General features: G+C 51.9%; 3 protein-coding genes across 6 annotated transcripts; 1 reads left to right on the top strand and 2 right to left on the bottom strand.

Moving 5' to 3' along the window:
- The first annotated feature begins 1447 nt into the window (after window positions 1-1447).
- PHKG1 (phosphorylase kinase catalytic subunit gamma 1) lies at window positions 1448-8928 on the top strand. 3 transcript variants are annotated; one of them, XM_082493239.1, is made up of 11 exons: window positions 1448-1625; window positions 2453-2533; window positions 3974-4107; window positions 4393-4568; window positions 4880-4934; window positions 5511-5576; window positions 5809-5972; window positions 6598-6688; window positions 7618-7771; window positions 7865-7990; window positions 8623-8928. In XM_082493239.1, the coding sequence occupies exons 3-11, from the start codon at window positions 4025-4027 to the stop codon at window positions 8872-8874; spliced, it is 1167 nt and encodes a 388-aa protein (XP_082349365.1). In that variant the 5' UTR covers window positions 1448-1625; window positions 2453-2533; window positions 3974-4024; the 3' UTR covers window positions 8875-8928. The 3 variants fall into 3 exon arrangements, with proteins under 3 accessions (XP_082349365.1, XP_082349366.1, XP_082349364.1); XM_082493240.1 differs by lacking the exons at window positions 1448-1625; window positions 2453-2533 and adding an exon at window positions 2673-2878 and having other exon boundaries at window positions 6598-6680; window positions 8623-8761; XM_082493238.1 differs by lacking the exons at window positions 1448-1625; window positions 2453-2533 and adding an exon at window positions 2681-2878.
- Window positions 8929-9696: 768 nt separating this feature from the next.
- On the bottom strand, window positions 9697-15497 carry SUMF2 (sulfatase modifying factor 2). Of its 2 annotated transcripts, none has more exons than XM_082493175.1 (9): window positions 15394-15497; window positions 14898-15054; window positions 13186-13300; window positions 12524-12568; window positions 12160-12310; window positions 11551-11606; window positions 11036-11120; window positions 10333-10498; window positions 9697-9915 (listed from the first exon to the last, which is right to left on the bottom strand). In XM_082493175.1, the coding sequence occupies exons 1-9, from the start codon at window positions 15446-15448 to the stop codon at window positions 9810-9812; spliced, it is 936 nt and encodes a 311-aa protein (XP_082349301.1). In that variant the 5' UTR covers window positions 15449-15497; the 3' UTR covers window positions 9697-9809. The 2 variants fall into 2 exon arrangements, 1 of the variants encoding a protein (XP_082349301.1); XR_014269849.1 differs by having other exon boundaries at window positions 9788-9915; window positions 11551-11602.
- A 908-nt stretch (window positions 15498-16405) lies between these two features.
- Window positions 16406-23953, bottom strand: CCT6A (chaperonin containing TCP1 subunit 6A). Its single transcript, XM_082493124.1, has 14 exons — window positions 23793-23953; window positions 23433-23496; window positions 21796-21930; window positions 20992-21165; window positions 20733-20836; window positions 19919-20029; window positions 19139-19298; window positions 18798-18880; window positions 18290-18386; window positions 18014-18161; window positions 17561-17694; window positions 17345-17447; window positions 16950-17022; window positions 16406-16766 (listed from the first exon to the last, which is right to left on the bottom strand). The coding sequence occupies exons 1-14, from the start codon at window positions 23924-23926 to the stop codon at window positions 16694-16696; spliced, it is 1593 nt and encodes a 530-aa protein (XP_082349250.1). The 5' UTR covers window positions 23927-23953; the 3' UTR covers window positions 16406-16693.
- Window positions 23954-27610: the final 3657 nt, after the last annotated feature.

The following is a 27610-nucleotide window of genomic DNA, read 5'->3' as shown; positions in this document are numbered from 1 at the left end:
GTACCTTGCTTTAGTGGTCTTTGGAGTTGATCGAGTCTCAAGGGTGAGCAGGTGAGAAGTGATTTTGGCAGGCATCTGCCAGCAGTGGTGACAGAAAGGCTCAGGAACGCCTGTAGCTCAGCTGTTGTCTGATATCTCCTGCTCGAGCGTTTGAGCCCAGCTTCTGCTGATGAAAATATATAGTGACATGGAAGGTTGTGTCTGACTCCACACTATTCCATGTGCAGCCAGCCTTGGTTCCCGAAAGGGATCCTGTCATGCTTTTAAAAACAAGCTCTATATTCAGGTTCAGGAGATTCTAAGAAATATCTTCCCTCTGCTCAGAGGGGATCCTGGTGGCAGGCTGTCACCTGAGCAAGCCTGTGTGATACTGACCAGCTCTGTGCTTCCAAGATGATGCAGTCTTGCATCAGACTTGCGGTTCCTGGTAATGCAAGCTGAGGCTGTAGGTTTTTTTTCTTCCTCCATCTCGCGATGGAAGTTGTGGACTGAACCATGGGCTGGTCCGGCTGATGGTGGGTGCTGTGGCCTTTCTTCCCCACCCCGTGCCTGGCTTAGGTGAGTGACAAAGCTATGCTGCCACGTGAAGAAGGACAAAAAAAAAAAAATCTCAATTTAAGACAAAAGTATTTACTGATGCAAAGTGCAAACCCTCCTTTTTCCATCAGAGGGAGCAGCCGGCTCAGGCCCTGCTGAAACCCCCGGAGCCTGCCGAGAGAACACTGGCGCGGTGGTTGGTCCCGCACAGCACCGAAAAATCCAACTGCTGTTAAAAATACCCCCTATCACGACCTGTTTCTTTTGCTGAACCGCTGCTGGGTGTTCTGCCCCTACCTTTGACCCGCAGTCCCTGGAAGCGAAAAGAGAAAAATCCGTGTTCAAAATGGGGAAGGGGGGGTGGTTACCCCAAAACACGAGGGACGAGGGGACAAAAAAACCCTGCCTGTCCTGGTGACACCGGGAGTTTCCCTTCTGCCCATGGAGCTCCCATCCCCGTCGCCCGCCGTTCCGCCGGAAACAAACAGAAACGGGTTTGGGGGCCAAAACCGCGGGGGCTGGGCTGGGTTTGGGGCAGATCTCCCCAAAACGCTCCGCAGGAGATGGAGAGTAAAGCGGGGGGGGGGGGGGGGGGGGTTGGCGACTGGACCATGAGGACCGCAACGACCCCGCAGGATAGCCGGGAGGGGGACACCGACCCCCCCCCCCCCCCCCCCCCCCCCCCCAGGCTGAGCCCCGGGAAGGGTTAAAACCCACGGGGGGGGGGGGGGGGGGGGGGGGAGTACCCGAACCTCCGCGGCTCTTCCGCGCTCCTCCCGGGGGGGAGGTGTCCGCTCTCCGCCGCCGCCGCCGCGCTCCTCTCCTCCAGCCCCGGCCCGCCATGGCCGTGCCCCCCCCGCCAACCCGCCCTTCCCTTTATTTTTGGCTCGGCAGCCGCGGCGGAGCCCGGCGGCCCTGAACGCGCAACCGGCGGCGGGCGAAGACTTCCTCCCGTGTCCCCGGCCGTCCTTCCCCCTCCCTCCCTCCCTCCCTCCTCCTCCTCCTCCACCGAGCACCGGCCGCGGCCCCTCCGCCCGCCATCGCCCGCCCCGGGCCCGGGGAACCCACCCGGGGCCGCCCGCAGCGAGGTGAGGCCGGCGGCGACCCGCGCTTCGGGGGACGCGGTGCCGGAGGGGTTGGGGAGGGGGTTTGGGACCCGGCTGGGGGGGTGGGGGGTGGGTGGGAGGGTGTTAGCTGCCCCATAAATATCGCTTTCGGTATCATTTTAACCATTATTTTGTTCTTATTCCCCAAACGCGCCGCCCCCCCCCCCCCCCGGGCTCCGCGCTCGCCCGCAGGAGGTTGCGGGGGGGGGGGGGGGGCGCCGGGTTTTGGGGAGGGGGTACTCCCGTGCTGGCCTATGCTTGGGCTTTTTAGCTTTATCGCAATAAATATTTGCACGTTATAGAATATTTAGCAAAGGGGAACGTGTAAACCCCCCGTTTCGCAGCCGCGGGGGGGGGTGGGGGGTGTGTGTAATGTCCGTTACCGGTCCGACAGCTCTGCCCCGGGACAGAAACCTTCCCACGCACCCCCGACCCGCTCTTTCCCCCCCCCTTTGCCCACCCACGGAGCTGATACAGCTCCCATAATAAAACCATCCCATCCTCCCATCCTGTTCGTTCCCCGCACCCGCCGCTTCTACACTACCGGGGTGTTTTAAACCAACTCCTGGGCTTTTTCCTCCTAAAAAAAAAAGGTACGGAGACCACGGAGACCTCCAGCCCTTCCCCAGCACTTGGATTTGCAGCTTCAAAGGAATTAAAGCTGCTGTTTCTCTCCCACCCCGGAGATGTTTTCTTTTCCCTCCTGCCTCTCGTTTAGAATTTCAGCCCGGACTCGGTTCGGCATTGCTCACGATACTCCCAACAAGCTCAAATTTTATAAATTAAAAATCAAACTCCTGACTGTTTAGAAACGCTCCGGCCCTCCTGAGACGTCCCTCCCAGCAGCAGCGGACAGACGCCTGAAACACAGCATCAGTCCTTCGAACCAGGTCAGGACAGATACGCGTTGATAATGAGATTTAAATGTATTTAGGGATGCAAACCCGCCTGGCAGTGTCCTGGCAGAGGTACTGCCACCTCGGAGAGAAGGGCAAAGGAAAACCCGCAGTATCGAGGCTCTCCTGCCCACCTACTGTCCCTCCCCTGGCAACAAACTGTCACCCCAAAGTGACAGTTTTGCTGCCCAACCTTATAAAAGCTGCTTTCCCCACTAGCTGCTCGGTCTCCGGGTATGTTTGGGGAGCAGTCGGACCCGGACAATCGGGATTTCAGCAATGCCGGGCGCAGGAACAAGCTGAGGACGTCCAGTTCCCGGGGCTTAAAGGGAAATGCCAGTAAAAATTAGGGATCGGGACTACTGATTATTTCACCCCCCCATCAAAATATCGTCATACTGCTCCTCCCGCAGTGGCAGCGCATACCCCAAAAAACCCCAAACAACAAACTACAACCCCCAAATTAAAAAAGGAACGGGACAAAAGCCTTTCAGGAGTTTTGGAGGCTGCTGGCAGCTCTACGCGTGTGGCTGAGGAATCTCGCTTGGCTGCTGTCCTCCGGCTGGCTCGGCCCCGGCTGACCCCACAACGCTGGCTGTCCCTGGCCACTGGGTCCCCCACCTGCGCCCTGACCCGCCGAGCCCCCCACGCTGCTCCACCAGTCACCTCGACACCTATTTTCCCTCCTTAGTCCTTTTCCCTTCGCTTTAAACACCATTTTTCCCTCCTTGTTCTCAGCCAAACCATTCCGGGCGACTTTGTAATCTTAAAAATAATCAGGAAAAAAAAAGAATAAAAATAAAATAAAAAAAAAAAAGGCAAGGCAGATTTCAGCGCTTTGCGGGGGTCTTTGGGTGGTGTCGGCGTGGGGTGACGTTTCTGGAGGCCGCCGCTGCTGCTGGGGACCTTTGGACCTGCTGTGCCAGCATCGCCTCGCTACCGCGCGCCTTTGCGAGCTGAAGGTGCAGCTCAGCCGCTGCCTCCCCCGCCAGCGCTACGCTTAAAATTAAATGGCTTTTCCAGGTGGAAAAGGCAGCAGGAGAAGCGTGGCGTAGCCCTTGGCATGCAGGAGGAGCGGGAGGACGATGCCCCGTGAGCTGGGTGCAGGTGTTATGCAGGAAGGGACCAGGTTTTGAGGTGCTGCGGCGCTTCCCAAAGCCTTCGTCCCCCACCAGGCTGCTTCTGCCTCTGGGGACAGCCAGGCCAGGCGTGATTCGGTGGGATTGCTCCTCTTGTCCTCAACGGGATCTCCACGGGGTCCTAAGGGCAAAGCTTTGCTTTTCCAACCAGTGAAATATTCCCTTTGGTCTGTGGTCCAGGATCCTCCTCCTCCTCCTCGATGTTTTCCCCTCCGGAGGGGATCGGGGACAGGGCCAGTCCCTGCTCCTTCCCCGGGTGCCGTGAGCGCCCATCCTTGCTCTTTCCTCCTTGCAGCCCCTCTCCGCCGGCAGCCAAACCCAGAGTGCCGCCAGGCAGGAGCCAGAGATGACCAAGGAAGAAGACTTACCAGACTGGAACTCATCCAAGGAGTTTTACGAAAAATATGAGCCGAAGGAGGTTTTGGGCAGGTAAAGCTCGTTTTTGGCAAACTGTGGTTTCACCTACCCCAATACCTGACAGGAACAGCATCCCCTGGGAACCCGATATGAAGAGGTCCCATAGCAGCATCGGGTTAAAAATAGCACGAAGAAGCACTTTCCATCAGCTCAAAATCTTCTGTCCCACCAAGACAGAGCAGAACCAACTCGTGCATGAAAATACCGACCGGCCCAGGTGCCGGTGGCACGGCCGTGCAGTCAGGCTGGAAGGGAGAGGAACGGGAACCCCCATCTTGTCTGTGTTGTCCCTGGCAGGGGGGTGAGCAGCGTCGTCCGGCGGTGCATTCACAAAACCACCCGGCAGGAATACGCGGTGAAGATTATCGACATCACGGCGGGTAACATATCCCCCAAGGAGGTGCAGGAACTGCGGGAAGCCACCGCTAAAGAGATCGACATTCTCCGGAAAGTCTCAGGCCACCCCAATGTCAGTAAGTCAGGCTCTGAGCATTGTGGCACGGGGCTTTTCTGCCCTATTTATCCTTCAAGGTGTCCCCAGGGAGGGTTTTTGGGGTGAAATCCCTGGAGGGTCACACCACCGATGGTCCTAGCACAACTCGGGGCACCTGCTCAGAGCATCATTTGAGCGTGTGCCCACGCTGCCCAGGTTGTCTCCCAACCAAAACACTAGTGAAGATCAACTCATTAATTCCATTAGCAATTAGATCAGTGATTTTTAGTCCATTGATGGACAGGAAGGTGCTATATACACTGTGCTCACAGCCCCCGTGTTTTATTGCAGTCCAGCTGAAGGACAGCTACGAATCCAGCACCTTCTTCTTCTTGGTGTTTGACCTGTAAGTACCAGCTCGCCCAGCACCATCTCCCCAAGCCCATACCCGCTCTGCAGACGGCCACCGGCCAACACCGGCCCCAGCTTTTTACGGCCCAGACAGGGCAAAGTGGAGGGGACAACCAGCTCTTGCTGAAGGTAGCAATGAGCCTCGGTCGCTGCCAGCCAGCCCGTTGCGGCCCCGCCGGCGGCGTTTCCCCTCCGTCAGCGTCTCAGCGCTGCTCAGGTTTCCCCGTAACCTTTGGCGGGAGCTCTCGCGTGTCCCCGCGGGTTATTTATATGCCCAGCGGGACCGGGGCGCGTGTGACGCCGCAACCCCTGATGCCGGGGCAGCACGATGGACATCAGCGGAGGGGGATGGCGATGGGAGAGCCTTTCCTCCTCTCGCCTGACGTCTCGCAGCAATATAGAGGCATTTTAACTCCTTTTTATTAAAAAGTTGGAATGTCATTTTGTGCAATGGGTGCCCTGGGGCTGTTAAGGGGCAGTGACCCCTGGGCAACCCGCCCCGGGGGGTCGGGGGCCGGTTTGCCGCTGCAGCTCAGCTGCTGCCTGTGTCCGTTTTCCCTCCCGCGCGCAGGATGAAGAGAGGGGAGCTCTTCGACTACCTCACCGAGAAAGTCACCTTGAGCGAGAAGGAAACCAGGTAAGGCCAGAATGCGCAGGGCTGAAAACGATGTTGCAAAAGCAGAGCGCAGGTTCGAAGGACAACCTCGCAGCTGGGCACGGCACCCGCGGGCAAAACGGCGACCCGGGGTGCTGTGCCCCTGCGCTCAGGGATAGGGCCGAGCTGCGCGGTCCCCATCCCTGTCCCCATCCCCGGGAGCGCGGTGCCGGTGGGTGTTGGGACTAGGAGAGGTGCTGTCACCCGTGCCCAGGAAGATCATGCGCGCGCTGCTGGAAGTGATCCAGTACCTCCACTCCATCAACATCGTCCACCGGGACCTGAAGCCGGAGAACATCCTCCTGGATGACGACATGAACATTAAGCTGACGGACTTCGGCTTCTCCTGCCAGCTGCGCGAGAACGAGAAGCTCAAAGGTAGGAGGATGGCGAGGCGGGGGGCGATGCCGGGCTGGTCCGTGGCCACCCCACTGCTGCAGTGCTCACGGGGAGTCGGTGGAGTCTCTCCAGCCCCACTGCCTCCTTGGGGCCAGCCTTGCTGCCGCGGGTGCGCGTTGGTGCCTGTCGGTTTGGGGTGCCCTCCCGCTCGCACACGAGCCCAGCTCTGCCTGTGGCACAGCCCCCGAACTGCACTCCTTGCCACGAACAAGTTGCTGCCCGTTAGGAAAATCATCCTATTCTTTCTGCTTGTTTCCCTTCCCACTGACCCTTGTTACCCCATCCATTCACTGCCCAACGTTAGGGTTTGTTTTTTTTTTTCCTCACTCCTACCCTGTGAAGAGCCACATGATCAACCACGGGCATCCCCTCTGCCCCAGCATCCCCATCGCTCCCTTCACTTGCACTTTAGCCGTTACAATCCACCAAGAAAAGTCACCAGCGAGATGCACACCAGTTGCAGTCACTCCCTTGCGAGCAGCATCACTGCAGAGATCCCACCTGGGATCCGGACCCCCTCACTGACTGCTCGGGGAGGGGTGGGGGGGACACGGCACAAACCCTCCCGGGTGGCTCAGGGGGATGCTGTGCCCTCTCTTCGCAGAGATCTGCGGCACGCCTGGCTACCTGGCCCCCGAGATCCTCCAGTGCTCCATGGACGACGAGCACCAAGGCTACGGGAAGGAGGTGGATATGTGAGTGTGACGCCGTCCTTCCCGCCTCACCCCGCGGGCTGCTCCCAAATCACGCGCGGCTCTGGGGCACGGCGAGAGCCCTGCGGATGGGGACCCGTTTGAGTGTTTGGAAGGAATTAAATGAGGCACCAAAACCCACCCCTGGGGGCCGTGCAGGGCTGTCCCGGTGAGCAGGGGGCTCTGGCACAGAGCTGGGGGAGAAGCAGCCCGGGGACGAGCCTGTCCCCCCGCTTTGCCCCATCAGGGAGGAGGGAAAGCAACACTTTCTGCTCATAAAAATCAAGCCGGGCTGGGCTCCAGGACTCGGGGCTTTTTAAACACACCCCGTAGCAAGACACAAGCCGAGGGCAGCCCCTGAGAGAGCAGCCAGCTCAGGAAAGCCCCTACAGGGAATTTGCCACCATCTCTGGTGGCTTCAGGCTCAGATCTGGGGTGGTCAGAGCTGTAACCAACCTCCTGAAACACACTGGGGCATCTCAGCCCCTTTTCAGTTTAAATACCTCCATCAACTCCCACACGGGGACACTTTGCACACCGCAGCCTGAGCTGAGGCCGCCCCAGAGCACCCAACCTCAATAGCATCACCAGGTCCCACCACGTCCCGTCCTCTCCCTCCCCTAAAAAAAAAACAAGAAAAGCAAATACCTCCAACTCCCAGCTTCCTCCTGCAGCATCCCAGAGAGCAACTAACCCCAATCCCCTCCCCAAAGGCAGGGCAGCCCCGGCTCCTTATTACCCATCAGGGCTAACGAGCTCAACCTCCCTCATCAGACACCACCCAGGGCAGCCTCCTTCTGCTTTTCCAGGGCGGCAAAGCCCAACATGTCCCAGTTTGGGGGGAGGCAGCGAGCCACCCTTGGGGCACAGACGCGGCCGGGTGCCCCCGGGGTGTCGCTGGGGGCTGGAGGATCCATCTGGGCCTCCCGCAGGTGGAGCACCGGGGTGATCATGTACACCTTGCTGGCCGGGTCACCTCCCTTCTGGCACCGCAAGCAGATGCTGATGCTGCGGATGATCATGAACGGGGACTACCAGTTCGGATCCCCGGAGTGGGACGACCGCTCAGACACCGTCAAGGACCTGGTAGGTGCTTGGGGATGGGAAAACCTTTTTGGGGGGCGGGAGGGAGTTGCAGACATCTGAGGCATCCTGGGTTGACTCAGTGCCCTCGTGCAGATCTCCCGGTTCCTGGTGGTGGACCCACAGCAGCGGTACACGGCCGGCGAGGCGCTGGCCCACCCCTTCTTCCAGCAGTACGATGTGGAGGAGGTTCGGCACTTCAGCCCCTTCCGGAAATTTAAGGTGAGGTTGGGTACGGGGGTGACCCAGCGCCCCAACTCCGAGACTGGGAGCCGCAGGAGTGGGAAACCCAGCGGTGGGATGGGTTTTCCAGCTGAGCTGGGAGAAATTGGGAGTTCAGGACCTGGGCTTTGGCAGGAGGGGGCAGTCTGGGTGGAGAGCCTTCTCCAGGCACTATGGCGCTTACTTTCTGGTGCTGCCTAAGGGCTTTTTCACAGAGGAGGATTAAATAAGGGAAAAGCCTGCCTCCTCCTCCTCCTCCTTAAAAAAAAAAAAAACATTAAAAAAGAAAAGATCGCTTCTAAGGGGAAATTGATAAGCCTGACAAAACATGGGTGAATCAAACGATGCAAAAGTTGATGAAACAGAGGAATCCTTTCCCTTCCCTATAGCCGGGCAGCTCAAAGGTACCTGAAGTGGCATTAGGTGACACATTTAGGACTGAGCCGCAGTTTTGACATTGAGGGCACGCTCGGAAAAAGCCCGTACCGCTCACGCGGGACTAAATACCTACAGCAGGAGCAGGGCCCCCCCCCCCGCCTCCTCCCCACGCACGGCAGCGCTGGGGCTGATCTGGTCCCCTTGTAGGACCAGCCGCGAATTCCAGCCTGTCCCCCCTCCTCCCTGTGCCGCAGGTGATCTGTCTGACCGTCCTGGCGTCCGTCCGTATCTACTACCAGTACCGGCTGGTCAAGTCGGTCACCCGGGAGCTGGTGGTGCGGGACCCCTACGCCCTGAAGCCCGTCCGTAAGCTCATCGACGCCTGCGCCTTCAGGACCTACCGGCACTGGGTGAAGAAGGGGGAGGCGCAGAACAGAGCCGCCCTCTTCGAGAACACCTGCAAGGCCATTTTGCTCACCCTGGCGGCCGAGGAAGGGCTGTTTTGATCGCCGCTGAGTCGGCTCAGAGTTAAGGCGAGTAAAAATCTTTGAAAAACCCAACCGGTGATTTCTTTTGCCTTTTCTTAAGAGATACGGCTGGCCCCGGAGTCAGGTGGAAACGCAAACCCAGCAGACGACTGCGATTCGCCCCTGGGGTACCTCCCGCTGTGAGGGATGGGTTTGGAGAAGCTCCTCCAGCGGAGCCGTAACCAACTGCAGCTGCCGCTGCGCTCGGAGCAGCACATCTGCTTGGGGAAGGCTCAGCTCAGCCCCGCAGCGGGACCCCTTTGGGGCAGTCGCGGGTGGAGGAGGGATGAGCAGTGCCCAGAGGGGTGTCCTCGCCCAGCCCTGTGCTCGGGGCTTGGGTGGCAGAGCTCGCGCACCGCCGGTTTGTAGCCTTTACGTTGGCCGTAACACCCGGGAGAGGTGGGTCACCGCCTCGTGTCATCCGCGCACCGCGACGCCAGCACGCCTCTGGCTTTGCCGCTGTTTAAGGGTCAATAAAAGCGCCGTGGCTCACTTCTGGGAAGGTCCGGAGGCCGGTACGAAGCTTCCCGAGGAGATGGGGACCGATGTAGGAGTCCCCCTCCCGGGGCTGTGCCCCCATCGCTCCCCCCGGCAGCCGCCCCTCATGGCAGCCCCGCGCTGGCAGTCACGGGGGGGTGTGGGCGTTCGCACCCCTCTGCTTACTTAAAATGGACACCAAAAGGAGAGCTGTAATATCTCCTACACCAAGAGGACGTTACAGACAAACCACCCTGCCTGCCGTTCCCGGTCCCCGCTCGTGCCCAGACCTCCCGCTGGGTGCAGAAAGGAGTCTTAGCTGGAAGTATTTATTTTTAATATGTTCCGAACTGTCTGGGTTTAATGCGAGTGACTGCTGGGGGTTACTGTTCGTCTCCACAGGAGAAAATGCCGTCAGGTCTTCCCGAGTGACCTCCTCAGAGCTCAGGTTTGGTCCGGCTTTTCTCGGCCGCGCCGGGCGGGACGTCGGCAGCGCAGCGGAAGCTGAGGTTGTCGGAGGCCGAGTCCGGCGTGTTCCCCATTCTCGCGGGGAAGAGAGACCCAGAGTTAGGGATCCCGCCTGCTCAGCGCTCGCGTCCTTTAACGTCACCCTCTAGAACAGACTAGAAACATCCTCCGCTTCCCCGGAATAACTTCGAGAAAAGCATTTCATTCTAAATACTCGACGGAAAATACGCATGGCAGAGGGGTTGGAACTAGAGGAGCTTTCAGGTCCCTTCCAACCCAAACCATTCTATCGTTCTCCGACTTGAGAAGCAATTAGGAACGTGTCTATAGCGGGAAAATTTTTAGCAGTGTTTGTAGTGTGTTTTCCCAACCGCTTCTCAGAAAAATTGAGTAGGAGCAAACAAATGTCCTTTAAAATAAAACCCACTTCCAAATATAACCAAACCAGGAGAAATTGTGGCCAAACAGCACCTGGGCATTGCCCAGACCTACCTGGTAGTCACACGGGCTTTATGGTTCGCAGACCCGTCTGCCGTGTCTATCCACGAGGCGCCTCTCAGGACCTGCATTTTCTGAGCGCGCTGCCTCGACGAGAGCCCCCCAGTTGGGTACTGGGACGCGGTCCACTCCCAGGTGTTCCCCAGCAGGTCGTAGAGCCCTGAGACACAGCGGGGGGGTTGCAGCAGGATTATGAGAGCGCATGGGCAAGGGCTGTAAAAGCACTTTGGTTTACGGGAGCGGTGCACAACATTCCAAGCATCGCAGCAAGAGTGTGGTTTAATGGTGAGACTGGGAACCAGGAGCTCTTTGCTGTATTTCAAACTGGCCCCAGTTTAGAACTGGAGCTTTAATGCCTCTCATCGTTTCCCACCTGCGCGAGGGCACGGCTTCGGCTGCTCTCAACACAGAGTGCTCGGGATTTTCAGGTAAATCGCACCGAAGCGCAAAAAAATAAGTGACTTTCATTAGAAGCAGGGGCTGCTTTGGTGCGTTGGAGTGCCTCAGGTGCACCTCAGCCAACGTCCGCAGCAACCATCGGTGCTCCTGCTGGGCTCGCTTATTCTAGCAAGATGCCGACCTGATCCCACATCGTATCTGAACCTCTGCTACAACTACAGGGTTGTATAATTAACGTTCATTGAGGAAGCAGATGCCATCACCCAAACCAGGGGGGGGGGGGATGTCTGCTCCGTACCGTAGTTGTTCTGAGGAGGGAATGCTGCCACCGGCGAGACGCCGTGATAACCGTCTTCAGCCGTGTCCACCCTCGGGAAGTGGCCCTGTGGGGAAGAAACATCACTCCGAGCAAAGAGCCACCGCAGAGACGACTCTGCTCTTCGCAGAACCGTTACGCTTAAATAACGGAAATAACTCTCCATTGTAAATTAACTCTACGCAGCATTTCTGGCTGAGAGAGGAGATCGACCACCTAAAGTTCTCCCAAAACAACCTGCTTTTCAAACAAATTTAGGTATGAATTTTTGGTTATGCGTCAATTTGTGGAAGCACTGAAATCCCGGCTTCCCAGCGAAGCTGGGCTGAGGCTGCTCCCTCCAAGGCTATTTCGGATAATCCACCAGGAGCTGAATTTGGGTACCCTGCAGGTAAACCCGTGTTGCTTCCCAGGACGGCGCAGCCATGCGCGCTCTGTGGTCAAGTTAAACCTCTCAGAAGAGCTCAGAATAGACGGGATGATTTTTAGGCTCTTACCTGCCACAGATTTGTACGGTTCGGCTGAAACTTGTTTCCCCAGGGATACACCCTTTCTGCCAAGGAGGAAGAGACACCCGTTACCCCCGTGGCAATCCAGCCTCTGCGTTTGCCTATTTTTAACTGGGCTTTATGACCATCCTTTTCCGCTCAGCTCAGGACACCAACGGGGAGTTACGTGAACAGGGATTGTCGGTCCGATCCCTACGGACACTGCCAAGTTGGTGAGGAGAGAGGGGAATCGGCAACAGCTTCCCATTCACAAACCATCGCTCGTGCCAGGGCGTCCCACGCTCCCCCCAGTGATCCCAGCACCGATGTCGGGGGGCAGTGGGGTCGCTCCTTACCCCAAAACCCATGAAATGGTATTTTCAGCTGGCAGAAATGATTCGTTTGGGAAGATACGTTAAGACCACAGATAAGCCACTTCTTCTTCCTATATTATTATTATTATTATTGTTAATTATTAATCTGACTCCCCGGCCAAAAGAGGCGGTTCAGCCCCCAGGTTAACCTCCGCGACCATCCCTGGATGGAGGTTTGGATGCGGTAGAGCTACCCTTACTCGATGCCTCGGTTTGGAAAAAGGTCAGAGCTGGTGGTACGTACGCTCCAGTCCTCCCCTGGCAGCAAATTCCCACTCCTCCTCCGTCGGGAGCCTCTTCCCTTTCCAAGCGCAGAACGCCTGCGCGTCGTTCCAGCTCACGTGCAGCACCGGGTAGTCCAGTCTGTCCTTTATGCCGGAGCCAGGACCCGAGGGCTGGGAGGAATTGCATCGAACAGATTTTAATTGATTTCATAAACTTTTCAATTAAAAAGGGACCAAAGGACAGAACAGGCCAAGGCAGGGAACGTGCAGCAACCAGAAATGCTATATTTTTCCCCCCTATTTTCAGTCGATAAGGTTCAGCACACGCTAACACATACACGCTCCCAGCACGGAGAGGACTCACCGCACCTGATTTTTACGTACCTGTCGCCAAAAAGCCTTCTCGATGGGCAACCACCAAGGAGCAGACTGGGAAAAGAAACGACACCAGATTGAAAGTTGGGAACACCCCCCTCGAGACCGCCCTACAGCAGCGTGTGTAGAGAGGAGCGCTTGTTAGTCTGGAAGTGGTTAAATGCTGCCGTCTGAGCCGGGTTATCACAGGCGTTTTGATAGTGCTTTCCAACAGAGTAGAGGCGTTTGCTTTCAAAAGTGAAAATAGATCAAGCAGCCCGCGCTGTTCAGTTTTTCTATTTTAAGATTTAATTAGTAAAGTAATTTGAAACGCGCTTTGCTCTCTCCCAGAGCACTGGAGCATCTCCCGAGTCCAGTCCGACAGCCTTTGGAGAGGATGTTAACAGAGGAGCGCCGTAAAACAACCCAGGCTCGACCCTGCTGTTTGTTTCAAAAGCAAAACAACCCAAGACTAAAGAAAGACCCACCGAGAACGGCCACGCTCTGCGCTGAGAAGTAGCTGCTACTCAGCGGAAAAGCAATACCGGCACGGGTCTCCCCTCCTGGGTTGGTTTTTGTTTTGTTTTGTTTTTTTTTTTTAACTTAAACCAGAGATGTCAGACAGGGATGCGATCAGAAATACCATCTCCATCATCATCACTGAAACTCGCCCCCACGGGATTTAGATTTACCTCCAGTTTTTGCGTGACTTTTTTTTTCAGCTCTTCAGGTACGAAATCCTCAAAGACAAAGCTCCAGCCAAACGCTTCTGCTTCTGTTTTGTATCTCTTTTCTCTAACAAACTCCCTGGCATAAATACAACACGCTCAGGCGTCTGGGTAAGAGTTCTTCAAGAGCCGCACCACCCAATACAGCGATCTGCGCACGCAACAAGTTCAGAGGAAGGCAAAACGTACACGACCCACAGCCACCCCATCTGCCGAGAGTCCCGGCACTGCTCCGCTCGCCGTGACGGAGATTTAACACATAAAACAGTCCGATTTCTGCCTGTTCACAGATCTGATAGTCTTTCTGTTACCCACGCAGGTAAACTCACCCTGCGCTCGGGTCTCCCATAAAACGTAATGATTGCACAGATCAAAAAAATTGCTCAAAAGCCACTAAAACCTATGGCTCCTGTTAATTACACGTCCTCAAAATGCAAAAAATAAAATAAAATAAAATCACATACTGCTGGATCATCTCACCCTGCTTCTGTCCCATTTGTTTCCCCGGTGCCCAAGGTGCACTAATTGCCCTTACTGTGTGGTACTGGGCAGTTACTGGTGGGTGGAAGTGTTGGCTCTTTTTAACCAACGAGGGCTCAGCCGGGCAAATAACGGCGTTCCCCCGGAGCATTTATTAGTGCTCTGTACAGGGGCTTCTCTACAATACACGGGGGGGACACGGTGTTTACAATGGAAACGGAACCTACAGGAACCCGGAATCTGCAGCAGCACAGCCCGATTGGTACGAAAAAGACATGCGCACGAAAAAGCATATTTGCAAGGGGAAAAGGGGGGGGAAAGGGAGGGGAAAAAGGGGGAGATGGGGGAGAAAAGGGGGGGGGAGAAGAGGAAATGGGGGGGAAAGGGGGAGAGATGGGGAAAAAAGAGGAGAAGGGGAAAAAAGGGGGAGGGGAAAAAAGGGGGAGGGGAAAAAAGGGGGAGGGGAAAAAGGGGGAGAGGAGAAAGGGAGAGAAAAAGGGGGAAGGGGAGGAAAAGGGGGAGAAAAAGGGGGAAGTGGGAAAGGGGGAGGAAAAGGGGGAAGGGGAGAGGTGGGGAAGGGGAGGTGGGGAAGAGAGAAAGGGAGAGGAAAAGGGGGAAGTGGGAAAGGGGGATAAAAAGGGGAAAAGGGAGGGAAGGGGGAAAAGGGAGGGAAGGGGGGAAAGGGAGGAAAGGGGGGAAAGGGAGGGAAGAGGGGAGAAGGGAGGGAAGGGGGGAGAAGGGGAGAAGGGGAAAAGGGAGGGAAGGGGGGAAAAGGGAGGGAAGGGGGGAAAAGGGAGGGAAGGGGGAAAAGGGGGGGAAGGGGGGAAAGAGGGGGGGAAAAGGGGGGAGGGGGAGAAAGGGGGGAGGGAGGGAAAAGGGGGGAGGGGGGGAAAAGGGGGGAAGGGGGGAAAAGGGGGGAAGGGGGGAAAAGGGGGGAAGGGGGAAAAGAGGGAGGGAAAAGGGGAAAAGGGGGATGGGGTGGGGGGAAGGGGGCAAAAAGGGGGGAAAAAAGGAAGCACATTTGCAAACTGCCGTGATGAGATGCTCCTGCTGGCACCCATAGAGGTGATTTATTACAGACTGACCCATTTTTTGTTCTGCTGAAGGTGCCGGGAGCGTTCGAGCGGTTCGGAGCCCAGAACCAGCCCCGGGAGGGCACCAACAGCCGCATCCTCGCGCTGAACCGCCGCTCATACCTGAAATCCCCATTCGTGACGGGGTATTTGTCGATAGCAAAAGGCTTCACCGCCACCTCCCTGACGGGCCCCTCTTCGTTCTTCTTCTCCAGGGAACTGGATCCCATCTGAAACTTCCCCCCAGGCAGCTGCACCATGTTTTCATCCTTTCCAAATGCTAAAAGTGAAGAAATTCGGTATGAGAAGTTTCGTTTTTAAATGCAACCACGCGGGAAAACATGCATTATTTACCAGAAAATCACTTTATGCACTGGAAGGAGAATGCAATATAGTAAGTGACTGTGACTGGCAAGCTTAAAATATTTTAAAGTCACATCTTTGGTGTTTCTTTTAGGAAAGGAACAGCTCCAGCCTGGTGCAATCAGCAAGGCAGCTCCTTTAAATTAATGTTTTGCTGCCATTAGGAGAAAGGGAACCTACGGAGGGAGAAACAAAATGATTTTATGGCTTCCGTGCAATGAGATGCAAAAGCCGCCGCAGCCCGGGGAGGGCTCACCCCGGATCGCCCCGCAGCACAGCAGCAGCGCCAGTCCCGCCGCCCCCGGAGCCATGTCCGGGAAAGGGAAGGGGAAAGGGAAGGGGAACCACCGGGCTCTGACCCAGAAGCGGTGGGGGAAAGAGTGTTTCCGGGATCTGCCCCCCACAAGTGGCACCGCCCGCGGGAACCACGCGGCTGTACCGGAACACGAGCACATGGTTTGGGTTTGTTTTTTTTTTTTTTTAAAGAAAAAGGATAATTTCATAACGTGGTGGTTACACATAAAGGCTGAAAAGGCTCCTGCGCCGGGGGCAGCCACAGAACCACCACCACCACCCCTCGGGCATTGAAGTGTTTCACATGGAAAAGGCAGGTTTTTTGTCTGGTTTGGTTTTTTTGTTTGTTTGTTTTGTTTTTTAAATAAAGGTTGCTTTTATAGTCATTCTGCAGCCCCCTGTGACTAGGGAAGGAGACGCCTGACTCTTAACACAACAAAGCTGGATTAGGGAAAATTGTTTAAGGCTGCAGGAGCCTGTTCCCCCCCATAAACCCACCCCTCTTCCCGGCAGGTTCGATCTGAAGGCGCAGTTCTGCCCAGATGTGATACGCTGCCGGTTATCCACAACTACTTCAACGCAGCAGGAACAGTGTCAAAAATCTACCACTGTGTTCTAACATGCAACAGGTCTTCCACCACACTCCAACCCTTCCAGAGTAACTTAACTCGCTCGGTTTTACCTGTGAGCAAGTACAAAACTACGAAGCATTTGGCTTAATTCAGCTTTACGATGAATTAACAAATTCCAGGTCTGAGCCCACACCCCTCCAGCAGCGGAGTCTGCAGCAGTGATTTCACAGCCCCCCCCCAAGAGCAGGAATGTTCCAAGGCAAGTATCGGAATCAATAACCGTGTCCAGCAGGCGGAGTTGGGAGCCAGGAATGGCAGCTCAAGGAGCCAGCGAAGGCCGCCAGCACAACATTTGAGACCTCGGCCCCAACAAGGTAAAATTTTAAATAATCGACACACATAGAGCACGGAACATAACAGTTTATTGGGTAAAAAGGAAAGCAACTTCAGTTGTACACTTCAGTGAAATGAAAAATAAATAACTGATTTTTAGAGCCAAATATTGGAATAGTTGCTCGTATTTTGAGTGGCCGCGTTTACCAAAGAGGGGCTGCTCGTTGCAGCAGAGTAACTTCTGTCGCTGGGAAAATCCACCAGGGCTAAGAAAAGAGCGCCTGCGGTTGGGGTTCTTAAAGACATTCCACGGGGAATTCCACTGGAGCTGACCATCACCGCAGCAGCAAGTCCAACTCAGCCTTTAAGAGAGGACATTCCAGCTCGCATAATTTCATCCACCAAGAGAATGTTGCTGGCGATCACCGTGCTAGAAATATTAAATAAATATCATTATAATATCTGTTTTGACATAGTTCAAAGACAACTCAGCTTCATTTCTGCCTTTCAGGGCAGCTTCCTCCACGTGGGATCCCTCGATTCCACATTACTCTCTCACTTTAAACCATCAAACACCCATTGCTATTTAGGGTGAAAATACTGTAACATTTACCATGAGTGAAGCAGTTGCTTTTTGACATTATAATTATCCCAGATTCCAGCTGCTGCAGCTACCATTGGCTCACCTAGGGAAGAAATAGAAGTCTGTAAACAACCAGCTCACACAGTTCAAAGCAAGGCTTTCCGCTGGCTAACACCCGATATTACTCGCTACACCCAACGCAGCTTTACTGGGTGCTTCATCTTCACAACAGGCTTGAACAGAATGCACTTAAGCACTCCAGCGTGCCAACAATGCAGCCACAGGACACCCATCAAGGCATTCTGCGCAGCTTGTCATGAAATAAGGTACAGCTTTTGGCATTCGGAGCAACTTTACTCCTCATGGAGCCAAGCAACCACAGTTTCTTACTGGAGCATCATCCCGTTATTTGAAGAAGTTCTTACCAGTGTTCAGATCGACTCCAGTGAGTTGCCCTGATTCTGCGTGCTCTGTCTGAACCTTCACCAGTGTCTCCTGGGGATCGTAACCAGAGTTCTGAGCGAGAACCTTTGAGAGAACGGAGACATCAGTTCATGTTGGTAATGAAGAGAGACCTCCAGCAGAAAATGCTATGGGTCTTAATGTGCTTTAAAGCCACTTTATTCAGGAGTTGCTTATACCTTAGGAATGATGAGCAGAGCATCAGCAAAAGCTTGGACTCCAAGCTGGGCTCTTCCTTTTACATTTGGTTTATGCTTAACAAGAGCGTTAGCTACGGCCACTTCTAGGGCACCCGCTCCTGGGACCACACATCCTGCAAGGGAAAACTCGGTATTCAGACTTCACAGTAAGCATCTATTATAATTTGAATAGTTAAATTTTAGTGTAGTTCGATCTCTTCCCTCATCCTTAAAAAGGCAGCTTGTGTCTGATCAGGTAAGTACTCACACAGTTATCAACTACTTGTAAAATAGGAGGTGTAAGAACAGTAACTAAAAACATGTCACAGCGAAATACACTCGGCTTGGTGTGTGATTGCACTGGGTACCAAGAAAGCTTATACAAAATTCCCTAATTTTGAGGTGAATTTCAAGAGAAGATCCTCAACATCACTGAACAGAGTGGAGACTTACCATCCTCAATAGCGTTTTTAACAGCACGCAGACCGTCTCTCACTGCATCCTTGATTTGTGTGAGCGTATGCTTATTCGGCCCCCTGATCAACAGGGTAACAGAGCGGGGGTTGTCACATTTCTCAATAAAGGTGTATTTCTCTTCACCCTGTAAAACAGGGTTATGTATGCATGTCATGCATTTGCTTAATCAACATATACATGTAATAAGAAGAAAGCTGGCATCAAGTGAGGCGTATTTAACCTGTCTTCAGCAGAAAGCTTAGCTGTACTCACCAGTGTATACTCATAGACAAGCCCCGCGTGTCCCAGGCAGTCAGGAGTGAGATCCTCCACAGAGTTCATAGCAGTACCACCACATGCAAGGGTCAGTCTGAGATACAACACACACAGCTTAGCACTCGCTTTATGTTAAGCAAAATCTGAAATCACTAACCTAACAATAGTGTTTCAGCACACAGAACACCATGTTTCCTAGGACCGGAGCAGTTCGCTTCCGTTCACAAAAAAGCTCTTCACAAAAACAAGCTTGCAGAATTAAGTCTCCTCTACAGGTGTCTCCACCTGAAGCATACCGATAGCTCAAATTCCTGTGTCACCCCATGTGCTGAGCTGACATTTCTATGGTTTGTACAAACTACCCCGAGTTACATCAGCAACAGCTGAATAGACTGGAGTGGACTTTTTAGTGTAAGTCCTTCAAGGTGGATTCAAGCCAGACTTGACTCGCTGCTTGAGTTCGGAAAAGCAGTTATTTTACCCCTTCCTCTCCCCAGGAACCCACCTTTCCATGTTCCTTCTTTTAGCTCTCCGTAAAGCAACTATTCCTTCTTTCGCAAGCGCATCCAAGGAAAATGGGTCAATTCCCTAGAAACAAAAAGAAAGTGACCATCAGGATAAAGAAAAAGCTAAAAACACCCTCCCTCAGTCTGACACTGAGTAAGTTATTCTTCAGGGCCCAAAAGACGACCTCAAGTAGGAACTGTATCCTTATATTCAAAAGTACACCAGCTTAAATTCAGCTATTTTTGCCTGAAGAACAAAATGAGTCCAACAGCACACGGCTTGCCAAGAAAGCCAAGGTTTCAAATTAATTTTTCTAGTTAGTTATACCCTTCATCTCACCTTCTGGTTGATCACAACAAATCCTTTATCTGAATCGCCACAGACTCTTCTTTTCAAGTCTATGATTTTGTTCACCCTGTCTTCAATGAACTTTCTTTCCGCTTTCACTAGCTTCTCTCTCTCTTCAGCACTTTTATAGAAGAATCCAGAGCTCACCTCTCTGAAGGATGAAAAAAAAAAAAAAAACAAAACCCAATGAAAAAGCAGTATGACAATTATCCTCTGTGCTGTAGAAATAAGCTTAAAACATAAAGAATAAATCTTTTCAGCTACATTCTTAAAAAAATAATCAAAACAAACCAAACATGAACCCTGCCCCAAACCAGCATGCTGTTCCTGCTCTTTAGCTCAGAGCTTTTCCATTTGAAACTGAGCATACTAAAATATACGTAGATGTTCGCTCTAAAATATAAAATTATGCCCAAGAAAGACTTTCAGCTTTTTTCAATGAAACAACAAAATTAAAACCAATATGAAGCTCTGCCTCTCAATGACATTTTCTCAGCCACCAGCTGCCCTTTTCCAAAAATCAATGGCATAAGAAAATATACTGTCATTCTGAATACATATAAAAGGAATGCAAATCCTTCTAATGCAAAAGAAAAGTACAGCCTATTCTACAGATTATTATTACACCTCTTCCATTCCAACTTCTACATGACCCGCCTCGCTCTAGAAGAGTCTATGCAGCCCTTTCAGTTTTTATTTAAGCACACCTAAAATAAAAGTGTTTTAAGACAGGAGCATTCTCTGCTCCTCACCTTGTTGCTGTGTACTTACGTCTTCTCATATTCTAGAGATACATTACAAGTAAGAACATAAGCATCTTCCACTCTTTTCTTCATGTCAGGATGACGAGCACCATGATCCAAAACCAGCCCCCTAATCAGCCTGAAAGATTAAGAAGCATTTTATGTGTCAACCTACACATGCAGAAGACAGGCACTTCATGGAAGTGCAGACTAGTCAGAGAACTGACAGTGCAACTGGCCCAACAGGCACCGCCTGTGCACTTGTGTTGGGAGTAAACAGCGATCATGTATCCCAGTTCCAAGGGCATGCCCATTCTCATATAAAAAGCATACCAAAGGCGGTGTGAAAAGGGAATTTATTCTGGCATAGTGTCTGACTGCATTAGCTACTGAGGAAAGCTAGTGCAGAATTCGTCCATGCCACTGAGGTAAATAGAAAGCTTATGGAATATCCAACTAGATGATTACAATCCAGTTTCCATTTATCAAATGCTATTTTGTACTTGTAATGAACAGGTAAAAGCCTAAAGCATAATCGAGGCACAGACACTGTTATTAAGAAAAAAAAAGAATTTGTTCAACATTGTTATGTAAAAGCCAAAGCCAGTGTTATTCTTAGCTATTCAAAAATCTCATCAGGGAATGAAGTTCAGCAACTGGGGAACCTCAGCTGTCTAGATAGTTTATAGCCGAAATCTCCATTTCTTTCACCCCTTCTCTAATAACTTTTCAAGCGGTAGCTTTAGGACACACAAGTTCTTCTAAAAAGAAAACAAAACCCCACAGACTACTCCAACGTCAGGGCACTGTTAAACTGAAGCTCAAGGATACTCGTTACTTACGCCGTGTCAGTTTCTGATTTGTGCTTCATCTCCATAATCTCTACCATGTGGAGGTCAATAGGCTCATCTGGTTTTCTGACTGTCAAAACAGAATCTACTACAGCCTGGAATAGAGGGGAGGGAAAAAAGCCCCAAAAGGGCCATTAGTCTTCCAAAGTGCAAGTTCACATCTTTCCATCCACCCTTCATTCAAGTAACAATCACAGCACTTTAAAATGTGAACCTCTTCACACAAAAGGAGGCAGAACAGAACACTTGCCTCTGTTAGGATGTCAGCAAGCTCGGTATGAACTTTAGTACGGAGAGATGTTCTGGCAACATCTATAAGGGTCTCCCTGTCCATTTCCTTGGTTACTTTGACCTGCTCCAAAACTTCAAGTGCTTTTTCCTTTGCTATCTCAAATCCTTCTGCTACTATTCTAGGGTGCAAACCCTAATGCAAGAAAAAAGGAAAATCATTAAACAATCCAAGACAAAATGGTACTTGTTCCCAAATAGAATCTGTGGTTTCAACATTCCATGTAACATCAAAACACGGGGAATATGGATCCTACACAGTCGAGAAAATGTACTGTCCTTCTGAATACATATAAAAGGAATGCAAATCCTTCCAATGCAGAGGAAAAGTACAGATTATTCTAGCACAGAACTGAAACCAAGGGAACTAGAAAGCACACTTGGGTGTTCACTGTGCAATATGAATGCCCATTCTGCAATTCATAATATCCAAAATACCTACTATCAGGGAGGACGTCCTTGTTAATGTGCAAGTAAAAGAAGCATTTTGCCTCATACAAAACAGACAGAAGTAACAGCAGGTATCAAACAAAACCTTATTAAAAGCTACAGTATCCACAATAAGCAGTTTTGATTTTGAACAAGTTTAAGTCTTCCTCTCCAGCTTTTCCCCACTGTACAAGTTCTGTGATGCGCTCATTTTCAGCAGAAATATTCATTTTCAGGTTTGACTTACAAGTATTAAGCATTAAACAAAAAACAAGTTGACTGGTCTCAGAAGAAGCTCTCAACTTGTCCACCTACAAAAGAAATACCGCATACATACCTCAGAAATATAGAGATCTGCCTGTTTTAGGAGTTCTCCAATGATCAAGACGTTTGATGTAGTACCATCTCCAGTGATGTCATCTTGCGCTGTTGCTACTTTTGCTATCAAGGAGGCTGTGGGGTGTTGTATTTGCTAAACAAAAATAAGAAGCTGAGCAGTAAGTCTTACTGCACCGGTACAGGAAGCAAGCACTCTGAGATCATCTTAACAAAATATTTAAGGCCTAGTTCATGTTTTCATGATTCAGGTCAATTCAGCAGGTTTCAACAAATAACACCAATTAACAACCACCACCACTTTTACAATAACTTGATTGAATTAATCCACATAACGCTATTTCCCCCCCTCAGATTATACATCTATACACAAAAATGCTGAGTGCCAAACTAGTCCTCAACTCATTATAGGCTTGACAGAGCCCTTTTCCCCTTTGGATGCACCATCACAACTAGATTGTTGCTGGCACTAAAACCAGCATGTTTAGAGTTAATTTAGGAATCTCTGCATGAAAAGTGCTGTACATACCCTAACTGGTTTGCTACTCCTTTGGCAGCCTATTTTACTCATTCTAATGAAACTGAAGAACATTATACTAATTTGCTTCTTGCCAGTTCTGTTAAGTAGTACATTTGGTGTTCCAGCTATGAGCACTGTGCCTGTCTAGCCAAACTTCACAGCCACCACACACGACCTTAGGCTACTTAGAGAAATCAATGTTTTAATTGAAGGAACACACACATCACTTAGCATCTCCAATGGCTGACTGAAGAATATTTTAACATAGGTTGAAGCCTATGAACCTACAGAACACTATCCACATTTGAAGAGGTTGGTGCTTGGTAACTGTACTAGAGCAAGACAAAATCCCATGGTACCATTTATACTGCTGTTTAGCTTTTTATCATTGTTTTCTTTAAAGTATTACCTTTAGTGTTAAAGAACCGATTTAACGCTATTTTTCCTGTCTGCCAGATCACCAAGTATATCAACTCCAATACTTTACACTGAATTACAACAGGCAGCTAGTGGAGTGTAATACACCACATGCACTAACAGGCCGTCTTCAGCCAGGGGACAGGGACACACCCCAACCCGACAGCCCCAGGACCCAGGGCCCACGTGAGATCCCGTGGGGCGACACCACCCCTCATGTAACCTTCACCCCTATGGCGGGGAAACTGTGATACAACCCCAGACTCGATGGGAATGTGATATGAGCTGCACCCATCACCCAGATTTAAACACTTCCCAGGCCACGCACCCGTGAAGAACTCTGCTGTCCTAGGCCTGCTTAAGCACAATAGAAATATGCTTCCTGCAAGCAAAACGGAAGGCAACTGAAGTGCCAGTATCATTATTTAAACAGCTCGTGTTTCCTTTTTAATTGCCAAATTAGCACACAAACTTCATTCAACATCTACCAAGGTGCACTTTACCTTCCTCCCAAGGGACGTTTGCCCCTCAACGCACAGGGCTAAACACCACAGAAACGCAGGCCGGGGGCAGCAGGGGCCTCAGCCAGAGGCACTCAAAGAGAGTACCAGCACGCTCCTGCCTCCCTAAGCCCCGTGTCCGTCGCCCCCGCCCCGGGCACCCCAAGGTTCCCACCCCCGCGAGGGCAAGAACCAGCTCACCATTTCCTGCAGCAGCACGTTGCCATCTTTGGTCAGCTTGATGTCTCCAGCCCCCGACACCAGCCTGCGGGCGACAAGAGGCGGGTGAGCAGCCTCCCCCCAGCCCCCGGGCCCTGCCACACGTGCTCGGCCAACGGCCCGCACCGCTCCCGCTCCATTCATTCAGCCCCACCCGACCGGGCGGCCTCCACCTTTGTTCCCCGCCGCATGGCGCAGGCGGGAACGCCGTCCCGGCCTTCTCCCCCCCGCCTTTCTCCTCACGCTTCCCCTCAGGCCGTAACGGCCGCCCGGCGCGCTGAGGCGCCTGCCTCCCCCCCCCCCCCCCCCGCCCCAAACCCCAACCCCGGGGGGTTCCCTCACATCTTCATGGTGCCCTTAGGGCCCAGGTTGGTCCTCAGCACGTCCTGGAGCCCGCGGGCCGCGCTGATGTTGACCGCCAGCGCGGCTTGAGCACGGGCCACCTCCGCCTTTGGGTTAAGGGCCTTCACCGCCATGGCTGCCGCTGCGCGCTGGGCCAGGCCGCGCCGGGCGAGCTGAGGGAAGGGCGGGGACTCGGCAGGCCACGCCTCTCCGCCCGCCCCTTCTAGAACACTCCGGGGTGCGCGCGCAGCCATTGGTCTGCGGCCGCGCAGACCGCGTTCCCATTGGCTGCGGCCCCTGTCGCTTCGCGGGGACGCTCCCGCCCCGCCGCTGAGGGGGCCGAGCTCCCCGTTAACCGCCGCGGCGGCGCGGACGCGCCGCCGCGGCGGTTAACGGGGGGGCGCTGCCCCTGAGGTGAAGGTACCGGTCGTTAATCCCACCCCTTCATCTGCCGGGCGCCTCGGGAAGGTTGGCAGAACCGTAAGAATAAATAATTAAACCCGGTGATTTACCATTACGATCGGTGGGATTAATGGTTAAGCGGGCTGGATTAATAATCGAAAGGGTTCTTCGGTAAAAAAATTTAGAGTTGAGGTTAAGCGAAGCTCGTTTTTAATACAGAGTTGGAAGGCAACTTGCCGGGGCCTTGCGTGGCCACTGATGGGGCCTGCATGGCCACTGATAGGGCCTACAGGGCCACCACAGCACGGCCCCACAAGACCGGGCCGTTCCTGGGCCTGGAGCCTTCACAAGGCTTTCTAAGCACGGGGGACAATCTCTCCCAAGGCCACGCAGAGGTTTCCTTTGAGGTTTGTGGAAGAAAACCACAAAATGCTGAAGTAAAGGCCACTGTGATGGGTGCTGGGACCGTTGTGGCCGCACAATGTGTCTTGCTGGCTTTGTGCTCCCAAATGGAGGAATATTGACGGTTTCCCTTGAGAAGGAGCTTGAGAAGACACACCATGGGCACAGATTGCAGCGAGCTTGGCTCTCACGTTGCCCCATCCCGGCTTGTGCCCCCCAACACCCATCTGCTACTTCTGAGCAACCAGCAATATCAGGTGTGACACAACCCTCTCTTGTTATTTCAAGTATTTTCATGAGGAAGGTGCCCACCCCCAGAATAATCATGGCCGGTGGCAGCAGAGGTGTGCCAGGGAGATCCAGGCCAAGCAGTTTTCGGTGTGTCGGCAGCCCATCTGCTCAGGAGGGTGCTGACCCCCAGCAAACAGGGACAATTGCCCTTGAGGCCAGGATTTCCTCCATATTTGGTACAGAGAAGACAGACAGCCTTCCCCACCCCTCTTCCACCAGGCATGAGGATGGCGAAGGGTAAATCTCCCCGGCTCCATCCCACTTTTTGCAGCAGGGAGCTCTGGATGCAGCCCTGGATGCTGGTCTTTGGCAACCCAACTGCTGCTGAGCAGCAATGCAATGAGTTGAACGTGTTTTCATGCCACTTCCAGAAGTAAAGTCTAAGCTCACTGTTGGGTATGATATTTTTGCACAAGCGTTTTGGGGGAGCTTGGCTGAAAGAGTCAGCAAATGTCAAGTGTCAGGGGAGACTCCTCAGCTTCGCTGGTTTTGGCTGTAGGCTATGGCACCTGCTGGGAATCTGCTCTGCTGCTTTGGGTGAGGATCTCAGGTTTCTGGGCAAAATGCCATGCTGTGCGGGAGGGCTCCCATGTACGGCCTGTCGGTCTGGCTTGGCAGGTCTAGAGGGGATAGCTGCTAACATGCTTGGGTTTCTGATTTTTAAATGTTTTAGACGAAGTCAGTGTTTGAGCATAATGCCCCACAAGTTTGGAGCTTTTTTGTTTAGCTGAGCAGTGCATGTGTCTTGTGAAATATTTTAGTGCTGATTTTTTAGTATAGTGGCTGGGCTTTCTGTTCTGTTACTGTAATCATCAGAAATAAACATCAAACATTGCAAAATGCAGGAAATTACGGTTGGCATCTCATAATTGGCTCTGGAACACTCCTGTTAATGTTTAGTGTTCACTTTTGTAGAGATGCTATGGGCCTGCTGAAAACCATAACAAAACAAAACATGCCAACCCGGCCCTGAGAGCTGCAGCGCTAATGTTTGAGGTACCTAGATGTGATACTTGGTTAAAACACCTGAATTCCCAGCTCAGCCCTAGATTCTGTAGCCAAGGGGTCACACACAAATATTTTGCTATTCTTGCTTCTCTAGTTTATATTTTTTTTGCCTTGATCCTCTCTTCGGGCTGTTCTCAGCAGAGGGCAGCCTTGTCAAACTCATACGCATAGCAGCAGGCCCATTGTATTTTATATTTTCCCTGCTGCTTTTCTGTGATCCTCGTGGGTGATTTCCCGAGGAACGAGAGGAATTATCCACCCTAAACACCTGCAACATGTGGGGCTGGCTGCTAACAGCGATATGGCTGTTCCCCAAGCAGGTTCAGGTTTGTGAGGGGAATTGTTACTGTGAGAAAATAAAGCAATCACCCTGGCAATTTCAGTTTGAATTTTAGATGGCTTTTTTTGAAAAAACAAAAACAAAACCAAAACCAAACACAAAAACCAACACAAAAAAATGGAAAGCCATTTTCACAGACCTTCTAGTCCTTCATGTAGATAATCTCCACTTTTTGTACAAATGGAGAGGTTTCGTAGTCGCGTACAAGAGCGAGCTGCTGTGCTTGTATTGATAGTCACACATCCACGTGAGCTGTGCTTTTCACTGCTCAATATCCTCTTAAAGCTTCCAAGCAGTACTCTCTCTGTTTCTTTCCTGGATCACATGGCTGCAGATAGTTATTTTATGGTGTAGTAACATTTCTCATTAGCATTTTCACATTAAATCCCCATTTTGCGGCATTTTTCAGACATCGGGACAAGCTTTTCTACATTTTTCAGGCTTAGCTGTAGGTGTTGAACTGTTCTGCATATTTGTTTTTAGTGCATAGTAAAAATACAGGGCAGATGCTTACTAGGCCTAAATTGTGCTTTGAAATCAATGGATTTACAACAAATTACACCAGATTAGAATCAAAATATTTAACTGAATTACAACCAACGTGTCCGTTAAACGAAGCCAAATAAAGGGAATATCCTTCATGGAATATTCAGCAGCAATTCTCTTAGTCAAATCATGCACTGCTTATCTTGGCAAAAAAAATTTCTGAGATTCTCAGTAAAAGCAGCTTTCTTTCATCTTTATCAAGATCTGTTTTCATTTAACCTTATTCACAGAAATGATTTCTTAATCTGTTTTAAAAACATACTGTCCTGGCTTGATAAAACTAACAAACAGGACCAGAGTGAACAGTGAACCACGTCACCAGTTTTGCAGCAAAGGGGCCTGGTACCAGCTTTTCCCAACACAAGAAGTTACTAATAGATGCTCATGTTGACAAATGGTTGTGTACTGAGAACTTCTGAAAAAGCATAAAGGAAGAAATGGGAGGAGAGGCACGCCAGGCTATTGATTTTAATTAATGCCTGTAATTTTGAGGGGTAATACTGCCAGAATTGCAAAAGAGATCATGCATAGAATGTGACTGGTGCATCCAGTGGTGCAGAACAGTCTTTCAAGACGGGCAGTAGTCATAAGACTCCTATCACAAGTGAATGAAAGAAGCTAAATCAGCTAAATCTGGCTTTCTTGACCTTGAACCAAACAACCAGCTTCACAGTCCCGGGTTGGCGGCCTCCTGGTTCCTAACCAACATCCACAGTCACGTCTGAGGGAAGCTCTTCTATGGGATGCCAAAACACAAGCACAGACAGGTTTTGCAATTTTTCCGTTGCATTTGACAACATTACATTTGGGGAAACAAAACAGAGCCTTC

The sequence above is a fragment of the Vanellus vanellus genome (assembly GCF_965231255.1).
Source record: "Vanellus vanellus genome assembly, chromosome: 19".
Taxonomy (NCBI): domain Eukaryota; kingdom Metazoa; phylum Chordata; class Aves; order Charadriiformes; family Charadriidae; genus Vanellus; species Vanellus vanellus.
This window is presented reverse-complemented; position numbering and strand designations above follow the sequence as displayed.